The 13,619-nt window shown below is 40.2% G+C and overlaps 1 protein-coding gene across 5 annotated transcripts in view; it reads right to left on the reverse strand.

The window, feature by feature from the left end:
• Window positions 1-397: 397 nt before the first annotated feature.
• The window catches only part of LOC106589258 (ATP-citrate synthase), a 127,227-nt gene continuing 114,005 nt past the window's right edge, over window positions 398-13,619 (reverse strand). For all 5 annotated transcript variants that reach the window (XR_006762624.1, XM_014178975.2, XM_014178973.2 and 2 more), the window contains 3 exons: window positions 12,086-12,168; window positions 11,662-11,738; window positions 398-1,872 (listed from right to left, as the gene is read on the reverse strand). Coding sequence is in view for 4 of the 5 variants with exons in the window: in XM_014178975.2 (XP_014034450.1) it covers window positions 1,778-1,872; window positions 11,662-11,738; window positions 12,086-12,168 (255 nt within the window). In the remaining variant the exon portion in view is untranslated. The remainder of the gene's footprint in view (window positions 1,873-11,661; window positions 11,739-12,085; window positions 12,169-13,619) is intronic.

Here is a 13,619-nt window from a genome sequence, read left to right on the forward strand (position 1 = left end):
TTCACATACTTTTTCCACTCGACACTGAATGTTTACATGGTGTGTTCAATAAAGACATGAAAACGTATAATTGTTTGTGTTTTTAGTTTAAGCAGACTGTTTGTCTATTGTTGTGACTTAGATGAAGACCAGATCAAATTTTATGACCAATTTATGCAGAAATACAGGTATTCCAAAGGGTTCACATACTTTCTTGCCACTGTATATTCCCACACAAAATAATTTCTCCCCAGTCTGTATATGCTCAGTTAAACTATATACTATTTGAGGATATATTTGGATGATACTATATCCTTCACACCTATTTCTTGTGTCGACCAGCACCTTTGGAAAAAAAAAAAAGAGAACACTGACAGCTGCTACATGCATCACTTAGTGATAATAAATAGCCACAATGAAAAGTTACATTCTTGGTTTTATTAAACTACAATATAACAATTCAGGGCATATTTAATAAACTAAGAAGCATATTTAATTCACATTTAAATAAAACGGAGTAAAACAAAGAGAACAAACATGCCTGTCACAGAACATTGAGGTCATAAAGAAAAATGGCACCACACAGGTCAGGTCCTTGGTAGCAGTAGTCTAGTCATACGTGCAAATCAGACACTATTTTCCCAGATAAAATACACTGCCTTCATGGTCCCTCACAAAAGATGCATTTAAGACTACTTTTACAGGGGTTATTCCCTTTTCCTTTATTTTGAAACATTTTAAAATAACTAATTTTTAACAAACACCACCCTTGTATCATTTGTAATTTCTTGAAATCTAAATGGATGAAAATATTAGTTAACATGATCGTTTCGTCCAATGACTTGAGGGGATGAAAAAGGACATCAGGAAGAGTAGCTGCTGCTTTTGCAACAGATAATGGGGATCCTAACAAAATACCAAATACCAACAACAAAAAAATACCAAAAACGCAGTGGTAAATAGACACTAACATTCAGCTAGTTAAACCGTGCCCCCTTATCATGAACAGCCACAGTGTACACACCATAATAGGCTACACAACTTTGGAAGGGGATTAAGGTCAGAAACTAGACTAAATGTGTAAATAAAATCTAATACAATATTACTCAAACAATACTTTGGTTTTGTAATGTACTTGACAGTGGATCGTTCAAGGCTTTTACACTCCATTGAGGGATGCCTGTTTACCGACTAAGACTACTTCTCCATAGGCAAGCTAGTGTTCATGTTATGTGCATTACCAAGTCACCCAGAAAGCATGCTTACTTTCAACAGCACACAGCCTAGAGGCCTAAAGCAGGGAAAGCCATATTATACACCTCAACCAACTGTTAATCGTTTGCGAGTTTAGTAAGAGATATGAACATAAATTATAAGTGAGTAGGCGATGAACCAATCACTCAACCAACCAGGTGGCATGGTCAAAAATAAGTGTGCGCCACTATCCCATTTGTGTACCGGTGACTGGGAAAACCCCCATAGGGTCATTCATATCCTAATCAACCTAGAGTGACCACAGCTGCAGCTTGCATTGGTTCAGCTCCTTTTTTTGTTAACGATTGAATAACTTATATCTTGAACTCATAACATTAAATGATTCCCCTTTTTTTCAGTGACCTACAAATAAAACTAACGCTCCCTTCTTCCCCCATGTCCCTCCACCTTTTTCTCCACCCTTTTCCCCACCTCTGGATTCACCCTGCCCAAAGGCAGCGGTTGTTGTAGTGATGAGAAGGTGAAAACGCTGCCCGTCATATCCGAGTGTTGACATCAAGAGGTGCCGACTTGCTGTCATCAGTTACATTGACATGTGTTCAGGAAGTACATAGGAGATGTCGTCCCATGGGTGGCGGTACAGGCCCTGTTTTAGCCTCTTCTGGTCCAGGTAATGACCTAGGATGGGAAGAAGAGAAAGTGATTGATTAACTAGACCTTATTTAACTACACCTTATAACTTAGTATAAGTGTGACATAGTGAAGGGCGGGGGTGTATGCCTTATGATTAACGACTCATGGTGTAATCACTACAACATATAGGAACTTAAGTAATTTTGTTCACGTGACCTAGAATTCCTTACAATCAAATGCCGACCGCATTATCTTCCAAGAGAATTCGCTTTGATTATAGTCAGTCGCATATATCCCTCCAAGCAGATACCTCGTCGGCCCTGAAAGAACGTCACTGGACTCTATTTAAACTGGAGATTTTAACAAAGCTAACGTGAGAACAAGACTTCCTAAATTCTATCAGCATATCGAATGCGCGACATGAGCTGGTAGCATTCTGGATCATTGCTACACTAACTTCCGCGATGCATACAAAGCCCTTCCCCGCCCTGCCTTCGGCAAATCTGACCACAACTCCATTTTGTTATTCCCAGCCTTTTGACAGAAACTAAAACAGGAAACGCCCGTGCTCAGGTCTATCCAATGCTGGTCTGACCAATCAGATTCCACACTTCAAGATTGCTTTGATCACGTGGACTGGGATAAGTTCCGGATAGCCTCAGACAATAACATTGATGTATATACGTCGACTCGGTGAGCAAGTTTATTAGCAAGTGCATCGGAGATGTCGTACCCACTGTGACTATTAACCTGTCTGGGATAGGGGGCAGTATTTTCACGGCCGGATAAAAAAAACGTACCCGATTTAAACTGGTTACTACTCTTGCCCAGAAACGAGAATATGCATATTATTAGTAGCTTTGGATAGAAAACACTCTGAAGTTTCTAAAACTGTTTGAATGGTGTCTGTGAGTATAACAGAACTCATATGGCAGGCAAAAACCTGAGAAGATTCCAAGCAGGAAGTGGCCTTTCTGCGAATTTGTAGTCCTTCTGTTGCTTGTCTATCGAAACTACAGTATCTGAGCTGTTACGTGACACTTTCTAAGGCTTCCATTGGCTCTCTAAAGCCTTCAGAAACCGGAACATTTTGAAAGGAACATTTTGAATTTTTTTGTCTCGAAATGTGCTCACGCGTTACCCTTTGGGACAGTGACCTGAACGCTCGAACAAAACGGGGGTATTTGTACATAACTGTGGATTATTTCGAACAAAAACATCATTTGTTGTGGAAGTAGCAGTCCTGGGAGTGCATTCTGACGAAGAACAGCAAAGGTAATCACATTTTTCTAAAACTAATTCTGAGTTTAGTGAGCCCCGAACTTGGCGGGTGTCAAATTAGCTAGCCGTGATGGCTGAGCTATGTACTCAGAATATTGCAAAATGTGCTTTCGCCGAAAAGCTATTTTAAAATCTGACATAGCGATTGCATAAAGGAGTTCTGTATCTATAATTCTTAAAATAATTTATGTATTTTGTCAACGTTTATCATGAATAATTTAGTAAATTCACCAGAAGTTTTGGGTGGGAATGCTAGTTCTGAACATCACATGCTAATGTAAAAAGCTGTTTTTTGATATAAATATGAACTTGATTGAACAAAACATGCATGTATTGTATAACAATGTCCTAGGAGTGTCATCTGATGAAGATCAAAGGTTAGTGCTGCATTTAGCTGTGTTTTGTGTTTTTGTGACATATATGCTTGCTTTGAAAATGGCTGTGTGATTATTTTTGGCTGTGTACTCTCCTAACATAATCTAATGTTTTGCTTTCGCTGTAAAGCCTTTTTGAAATCGGACAACGTGGTTGGATTAACGAGAGTCTTATCTTTCAAATGGTGTAAAATAGTCGTATGGTTGAAAAATTGAAATTGCATTTTTGAGGTATTTGTATTTCGCGCCACGTTCTTCCATTGGATATTTGGCGAGAAGTTCCGCTAGCGAAATCGTCTAGATGCAAGAGGTTAAAACCTTTCCTAACCAGAAACCGTGGATTGATGGCAGCATTCGCGCAAAACTGAAAGAGCGAATCACCGCTTTTAATCATGGAAAGGCGACTGGAAACATGACCGAATACAAACAGTGCAGCTATTCCCTCCACAAGGCAATCAAACAAGCAAAGCGTCAGTAGAGAAAAAGTAGAGTCGCAATTCAACGGCTCAAACACAAAACAAGTTTGGCAGGGTCTACAGTCAATCACAGATTACAAAAAGAAAACCAGCCCTGTTGCGGACACCAACGTCCCAGACAAATTGAACAACTTCTTTGCTCGCTTTGAGGACAATACAGTGCCACTGACACGGCCCACTACCAAAGCCTGTGGGCTCTCCTTCTCCATGGCCAATGTGAGTAAAACATTTAAACGTGTTAACCCTCGCAAGGCTGCCGGCCCAGACGGCATCCCTAGCCGCGTCTTCAGAGCATGCGCAGACCATCTGGCTGGTGATCATTTACGAACATATTCAATCTTTCCCTATCCCAGTCTGCTGTCCCCACATGCTTCAAGATTGCCACCATTGTTCCTGTTCCCAAGAAAGCTAAGGTAACTGAACTAAATGACTATTGCCCCGTTGCATTCACTTCTGTCATCATGAAGTGCTTTGAGAGACTAGTCAAGGATCATATCACCTCCACCCTACCTGATACCCTAGACCCACTCCAATTTGCTTACCGCCCCAATAGGTCCACAGACGATGCACTCACTATCACACTGCACAATTCCATCTGGACAAGAGGAATACCTATGTAAGAATGCTGTTCATTGACTACAACTCAGCATTTAACCTCTTACATCTAGATGTTCCGCTAGCGGAACACCGCTCCAATATCCAATGATAGGGCGTGGCGCGAATTACAAATTCCTCAAAAACCCAAAAACGTCAATTTTTCAAACATGACTATTTTACACCATTTTAAAGACAAGACTCTCCTTTATCTAACCACATTGTCAGATTTAAAAAAGGCTTTACAACGAAAGCAAAACATTAGATTATGTCAGGAGAGTACCCAGCCAGAAATAATCACACACCCATTTTTCAAGCTAGCATATAATGTCACAAAAACCAAAACCACAGCTAAATGCTGTGATGACACTCCTAGGACATTATGTTATACAATACATGCATGTTTTGTTCAATCAAGTTCATATTTATATCAAAAACCTGCTTTTTACATTAGCATGTGACGTTCAGAACTAGCATACCCACCGAACACTTCCGGTGAATTTACTAAATTACTCACGATAAACGTTCACAAAAAACATAACAATTATTGTAAGAATTATACATACAGAACTCCTTTATGCAATCGCGGTGTCAGATTTTAAAATAGCTTTTCGGTGAAAGCACATTTTGCAATATTCTGAGTAGATAGCCCGGCCATCACAGGCTAGCTATTTTGACACCCACCAAGTTTGGGGCTCACCAAACTCAGATTTACTATATGAAAAATTGGATTACCTTTGCTGTTCTTCGTCAGAATGCACTCCCAGGACTTCTACTTCCACACCAATGTTGTTTTTGTTCCAAATAATCCATAGTTATATCCAAATAGTGGCGTTTTGTTCTTGCGTTCAAGACACTATCCAAAGGGTGACGCGCCGGCGCATATCGTGACAAAGAATTTCAACATTTTCCATTACCGTACTTCAAACGCTGTTTAAAATCAATTTTTATGCGATTTTTCTCGTAAAATAGCGATAATATTCCGACCGGGACATGTCATTTTCGTTCAAAGACTGAAAATGTAAAATGGACTCTTCACGTGCATGCGCGCGCCCGTTACATTGTTCTCAGATCGACCACTATCCAAATGCGCTACTGTTTTTCAGCCAGGGACTGCAGAGTCATCATTCCCCGTTCTGGCGCCTTCTGAGAGCCTATGGGAGCCTTAGCCTCTCTGGGCTAGGTGGGAGGCTTGCGTCCCACCTACTCAACAGCCAGTTGAATCCCGTGGCGCGTTATTCAAATACCTTAGAAATGCTATTACTTCAATTTCTCAAACATATGACTATTTTACACCATTTTAAAGACAAGACTCTCGTTAATCTAACCACACTGTCCGATTTCAAAAAGGCTTTACAACGATAGCAAAACATTAGATTATGTCAGCAGAGTACCCAGCCAGAAATAATCAGACACCCATTTTTCAAGCTAGCATATAATGTCACATAAACCCAAACCACAGCTAAATGCAGCACTAATCTTTGATGATCTTCATCAGATGACAATCTTAGGACATTATGTTATACAATACATGCATGTCTGTTCAATCAAGTTCATATTTATATCAAAAACCAGCTTTTTACATTAGCAGGTGACTAGCATTCCCACCGAACACTTCCGGTGAATTTACTAAATTACTCACGATAAACGTTCACAAAAAACATAACAATTATTTTAAGAATTATAGATACAGAACTCCTATATGCACTCGCTATGTCCGATTTTAAAATAGCTTTTCGGTGAAAGCACATTTTGCAATATTCTAAGTAGATAGCCCGGCATCACAGGGCTAGCGATTTAGACAGCCAGCAAGTTTAGCACTCACCAAAGTCAGATTTACTATAAGATAAATGTTATTACCTTTGCTGTTCTTCGTCAGAATGCACTCCCAGGACTTCTACTTCAATAACAAATGTTGGTTTGGTCCCAAATAATCCATTGTTATATCCAAATAGCGGCGTTTTGTTCGTGCGTTCAAGACACTATCCGAAATGGTAAATAAGGCTGACGAGCACGACGCATTTCGTGACAAAAAAATTCTAAATATTCCATTACCGTACTTCGAAGCATGTCAACCGCTGTTTAAAATCAATTTTAATGCATTTTTTCTCGTAAAAAAAGCGATAATATTCCAACCGGGAAATCGTTTTTTTTTTAGTACAAAGAGAGCGAAAGTAAAAGTATGGGATCCCCTCATGCACGAGCCTCAGTCTGATGGCCCTCTGATAGAGCACTTGCCAAAAGCGCTAATGTGTTTCAGCCTGGGGCTGGAATTACATCATTCAGTTTTTTCCCGGGTTCTGAGAGCCTATGGGAGCCGTAGGAAGTGTCACGTTACAGCAAAGATCCTAAATGTTCAATATACAGAGGCAAGAAGCCCAAGGAATGGTCAGAGAGGGTACTTCCTGTTTGGAATCTTCTCAGGTTTTTGCCTGCCATATGAGTTCTGTTATACTCACAGACACCATTCAAACAGTTTTAGAAACGTTAGGGTATTTTCTATCCAAAGCTAATAATTATATGCATATTCTAGTTTCTGGGCAGGAGTAGTAACCAGCTTAAATCGGGTATGTTTTTTATCCAGCCGTGCAAATACTGCCCCCTATCCCCAACAGGTTAGAAAATGTCACGTTACAGCAGAGATCCTCTGTTTTCGATAAAGAGGCTATAGAAGGCCAAGAAAATGGTCAGAGAGGGCACTTCCTGTTTAGAATCTTCTCAGGTTTTGGCCTGCCATATGACTTCTGTTATACTCAGACACCATTCAAACAGTTTTAGAAACTTTAGGGTGTTTTCTATCCAAATCAAACAATTATATGCATATTCTAGTTTCTGGGCAGGAGTAATAACCAGATTAAATCGGGTACGTTTTTTTATCCGGCAGTGAAAATACTGCCCCCTATCCTAAACAGGTTAACACCATAGTACCTTCCAAACTTGTCATTAAACTCGAGACCCTGAGTCTCGACCGCGTCCTGCGCAACTGGGTCCTGGACTTCCTGACGGGCTGCCCCCACATGGTGAAGGTAGGAAACAACATCTCCACCCCGCTGCTCCTCAACACTGGGAGCCCACACAGGTACATTCTTAGCCCTCTCCTGTACTCCCTGTTCACCCATAACTGCGTGGCCATGCACGCTTCCAACTCAAATCATCAAGTTTGCAGACACTACAGTGGTAGGCTTGATTACCAACAACGATGAGACGGCCTACAGGGAGGTGGGGAGGGCCCTCCGAGTGTGGTGTCCGGAAAATAACCTCTCACTCAATGTCAACAAAACAAAGGAGATGATCGTGGACTTCAGGAAACAGCAGAGGGAGCACCCCCCCATCCACATCGACGGAACAGTAGTGGAAAATGTGGAAAGTTTTAAAGTTCCTCGTCGTACACATCACGGACAAACTGAAATAGTCCACCCACACAGACAACGTGGTGAAGAAGGCGCAACAGCGCCTCTTCAACCTCATGAGGCTGAAGAAATGTCTTGTCACCTAAAAACACAAACTTTTACAGATGCACAATCGAGAGCATCCTGTCGGGTGGTATCACTGCCTGGTACGGCAACTATACGCAGGGCCCAACTGTAAAAGAGACCTTGGTCTCAGTCTGTGTTCCTTGTTGAAATTAAGGTATAATAACTGCACCACCCTCAACCGCAAGGCTCTCCAGAGGGTAGTGGGGTCTGCACAACAGATCACCGGGGGCAAACTACCTGCCCTCCATGACACCTACACCACCCGATGTCACAGGAAGGCCAAAAAGGTCAAGGACAACAACCACCCGAGCCACTGCCTTTTCACCCCGCTATCATCCAGAAGGTCAGTACAGGTGCATCAAAGCTGGGACCGAGAGACTGAAAAACAGCTTCTATCTCAAGGCCATCAGACTGTTAAACAGCCATCACTAACATAGAGGCTGCTGCCAACATACAAACTCAAATCTCTGGCCACTTTAATATATGGACTTAATAAAGGTATCACTAGTCACTTTAAATAACACCACTTTATTCATGTTTACAAGGTAGTTGTTGTGAATGTTAGACATTACTGCATTGTCGGAAAAAGAAGCACAATCATGTCGCTACACTCGCATTAACATCGGGTAACCATGTGTATGTGACCAATAAAATTTGATTTGGTTGCCTTACCTAGCTACCTTAAGTTGAATGCACTGACTCTAAGTCGCTTTGGATAAGAGTGTCTGCTAAATGACCAAAATGCAAATATAGACCTTTCCCTATGCACCGCCATGCTGGACAGACCCATTAATTCATCAATCCAGTACACTGTAAAAATAATCCTGTAATTTCTACTAGAGGTCGACCGATTATGATTTTTCAACGCCGATACCGATTATTGGAGGACCAAAAGGCCGATACCGATTAATTGGCTGATTATTATTATGCTTTTTTAAATATGTATATATATATATATATATATATATATATATATATATATATATATATATATATATATATATATATATATATATATATATATATATATATATATATATATATATATATATATATATACACACACACACACACAGCTATGAAGTGACAACGATACTGAAGAGTCTGCTTAGGAGACAAATACTCTCAACTGTTTGAATAATAAAAATAGAGTTTAAGTTACCTGTGATGAATGCTGAAAGCAAAAACTGTAATTTCTATATGCAGGAAATCCTATTTTAATAATGGGCATGGTAAGAATTGACTACCAAAGTGCGAGTCATAATTCCCATGACACCTTCTAGCAAAATCTGAAAAGCGGTTCCTTCATTTATTCCATAGGATATTTTTAGATTAACTTAAAATAAGGTCTGTGTTTGGTTTAGGCTTACACCACCTTGCCAATTTTATAACTGTGCAGATATCCATAGGATATAACTCTGATCAATATAAGCGAAGATAAAAAAATTTGTAGAGTGGATTTATGAAAATATGTTGACAAACGTTACCTAGTGAGATTTACACGGGTATGAAAACGCCGAGGCGGTTTAAGCACAAAACACAGACCTTATTTGAAGTAGATGAAGACATTCTCTATGGAAGACATGAACGGTAAAATAACGAAGGAACTCCTTTCAAGTTCAGCCGGAAGTTATTACAGGAATTATGAAGCGTCGACTATTTCTCTCTAAACCATATACCTTTGACTATTACGAGCCTGCTGCTGCCTACCACCGCTCAGTCAGACTGCTCTATCAAATATCAAATCATAGACTTAACTATAATATAATAAACCTTAGGTCATTAATATGGTCAAATCCGGAACCCATCATCTCGAAAACATTATTCTTTCAGTGACATACGGAACCGTTCCGTATTTTATCTAACGGGTGGCATCCATAAGTGTAAATATTCCTGTTACATCGCACAACCTACAATGTTATTTCATAGTTCCGTAAAATTCTGGCAAATTAGTTCGCAACGAGCCAAATTCTGTATACCTTGATTCTGCGTGCAACGAACGCAAGAGAACTGACACAATTTCACCTGGTTAATATTGCCTGCTAACCTGGATTTCTTTTAGCTAAATATGCAGGTTTAAAAATACATACTTCTGTGTATTGATTTTAAGAAAGGCATTGATGTTTATGGTTAGGTACAGTCGTGCAACGATTGTGCTTTTTTTCGCAAATGCGCTTTTGTTAAATCATCCCCGTTTGGCGAAGTCTGCTGTCTTTGTTAGGAAAAAATAGTCTTCACAGTTCGCAACAAGCCAGGCGGCCCAAACTGCTGCATATACCCTTACTCTGTTTGCAAGAGAAGTGACACATTTTCCCTAGTTAAAAGAAATTCATGTTAAAGGCAATATTAACTAAATATGCAGGTTTAAAAATATATACTTGTGTATTGATTTTAAGAAAGACATTGATGTTAATGGTTAGGTACACGTCGGAGCAAAGACAGTACTTTTTCGCAAATGTGCACCACATCGATTATATGCAAAGCAGGACAGGCTAGATAAACTAGTAATATCATCAACCATGTGTAGTTAACTAGTGTTTATGATTGATTCATTGTTTTTTTTACAAGTTTAATGCTAGCTAGCAACTTACCTTGGCAACGTAAAGTAGGTGGTTAGAGCGTTGGGCTAGTTAACGTAAGGTTGCATCCCCAAGCTGACAAGGTAAAAATCTGTCGTTCTGCCCCTGAACAAGGCAGTTAACCCACCGTTCCTAGGCTGTCATTGAAAATAAGAATGTGTTCTTTAACTGACTTGCCTAGTTAAATAAAGGTTAAAAAAATAAAAAAAAATAAAAAAAATAGGCAAATCGGTGGCCAAAAATACCGATTGCCGATTGTTATGAAAACTTGAAATCGGCCCTAATTAATCGGTTGACCTCTAATTTCTACAGTAAAATACTGACAGCAAAGTCAATAACTTATTGTAGATTTACAGGACCTTAACTAAAACACAAATGTACAGCATATTACTGTAACACCTGACTAGAGCAAAATGCTGTATTTCTAAAATTTACAGTGCATTACTGTCAGCACAGTAGCCAGTAACTTACTGTAGATTTACAGGACAAGGTTTTTGGAACGCAAAAATACAGTATGGTACTGTATTTTGTGGGGTACAGCCTTCTCACTAACATGTGCAACAAATAAATCCTCTTACAAGGGATGCCTCAAAATGCGTTCATGAGCCAGAGATGATTTCCCCGCCCACAGCATTTTCTCACAATGCACCATAATTCACAGTATGCTTTTGTAAGTATACAGCCAAACAGGTAATATAGTACTTTACTGGAAAATAGAATTACAGTAGCTAACTAAATGTACACCAATTTGTTACAGTGTAGGTGATCCTCAGTGTTTTTCAGTTAACTGGACATTCAAATTAGTGTTAAACTGATGAGTGAAATTCAGCATATACTGCAGACCTGGGTTGAATTCATTTTTCCAAACATTTGAAATACTTGGTGTGCTGAATTTGGCCTGTAATGTAATGGCCTAAAAAGCCCACATGCTGCTTGCCAGGAGAGCTAAACCAAGCGTACCACAAGAATATAAAAAAACGTGTGTATTCGAACCAGATTTTATATGAGGTGGGTTTAATGTTGAGAGACACCGATATAAGCCAATGGGACTCACCGATGAAGCCCATACTCCTGCCCAGCACAAAGATCCCGTTCAGTGCACCAATCTCCACAAACTCGTCCGCTTCATCTCTGTAACGCAGAACACATACACTTACCAGACAGCAACTATTACAGTCTTCTCTGAAACGTGTTGTGAAAATATAATGTGCATATTAGTACACAGCCACTTAATATCTCTCTATGTGTATGATAGGACAAACCTCCATTAGACCTACACACCTGACTTAAAACAGTTTGCTTTTCTACAAGTGATTAACACTCAGGGAAGAGTCCAATTTTGAGTAGCTCGAATTTTAACAGCAATCTCAAATTGACATCAATGAATGCATGATTTGTGCCTAAGTTCACGGTTTGCACACATTCCTTTAGTAAAGATTTGGCCCCATGCAAGATATAAGAGAGAAACGTCCTCTTACCGTGTGAATCCACCGCACATCCTAAGTAGGTCCACAAAGGCCACACCGATGAAGCCGTCCACATTGAGGATCAGGTTGGGTTTCTGCACACAGACAGGAGGTGAAACAACAATACTTAGTTGATGAATCAATGGGCTTCTTCAAAATTGCGGCAGACTGATCTACAAATCACCTTGCATCATAAATAACTTTTGTTTGGCTGTGAAAACTGAGTTCTCCCCCGCTCCGCCTCCACCCGCTCCTCTGGGTCTCTCTTTCTCAAAGTTAAGGCTCCGGATCACATTTGGCGCATGTGTTAATTTTACGCAAAACATTGTTTAAGTAGTTGCTGCTTACACTCCCCATCCTTTCACGTTTCTCTTTACGGACACCCTTCTGAATCACGATGATGTAGCTAGTCTCTGCCTGGTATTTCTGAACAGCTGAAATAAAAACCATGCGGCGATTTGAACGAACTTAAAACCTTTATTTTTTATTTTTAAACCTGTCGTAATGGACATTGCAGTTGCACAAGCAGGACGTACGCAGTCCCTACACGTTGCATTGGGGCAAAAATCAATCCACATTTTCTAAGATGTTGGCTAATATTTATAGTTGCTGCAATATCGTGGCCACTAGCCCAGAGTTCCTGAAAAAACAACATGACTGACTGCCTGTCTGCCTCCTGCTTAGCCAATGTGTGCAATGATGAAAAAAACAACAATAAATTGCTAATTAGATTCCCTGTCTGCGTCTTGCTTGTTTAATATGCTGCTTAAGTAGCTGCATGTAACTCCACACTTGAGTTTTGCATTGGGGCAATGGAATTGTCTGCATGTACTGTAACTCAGCAGCTAAGAAGAACATGAAATTGCTTGACTGCCTGTTTGTGACATGCTTGTGTTTGCAATACTGTTACGACAACAAACTTTGTACGAACATGTCGTTCATGTCTTGTGTGCGGCATGTAGCCTAACTCACCTGAAAAAATATAATTAAATCAAAATGGCGCTTATGCTTGTAATAGCCTACTGTTACAGACATGTTTGCTTTTCATAGGTTTCTCCTCCATCACGTCATGCCACTGTTTTAAACGTTCTCAAGCCGCCCTCTATCGGCACGCCATAGCGGTGCCCTAAAGTGGTGATAAACCCAGTCATTCTGGACAGACACCAACTACTGTTTCATCTAAATAACACTATAGTGGCTGTTCGAACATGTTGATCATGTCTTTTGTGTACAGCATGTCGAAGTTTGTAGGCTGCACCAGACAAAAGCAGAGGCAAAGCAGCTACATAAAATAATCTGGAAGGAGGGGGAAGCGGTAATGGAGTGGGCAGCTACGTAAAAGAAATCCTGCACATATGCAGGAATCTTTAGCAATGGCAAATCGGGTTCCAGGAAATCCGGAACAGTAGCCACGTTGTGAATGGGCCGCCAGTCAACCCCCCCCCAAAATCCCATATTTGACACTCTCTAACACAGCCTGGGGAAAAAAATCTGGGAAATGACCAATCTTTTTTCATCTGGACACAGAAATCAAGGGGTACACTTC

This window comes from Salmo salar, chromosome ssa28 (genome assembly GCF_905237065.1).
Source record: "Salmo salar chromosome ssa28, Ssal_v3.1, whole genome shotgun sequence".
NCBI classification, from domain to species: Eukaryota; Metazoa; Chordata; class Actinopteri; order Salmoniformes; family Salmonidae; genus Salmo; species Salmo salar.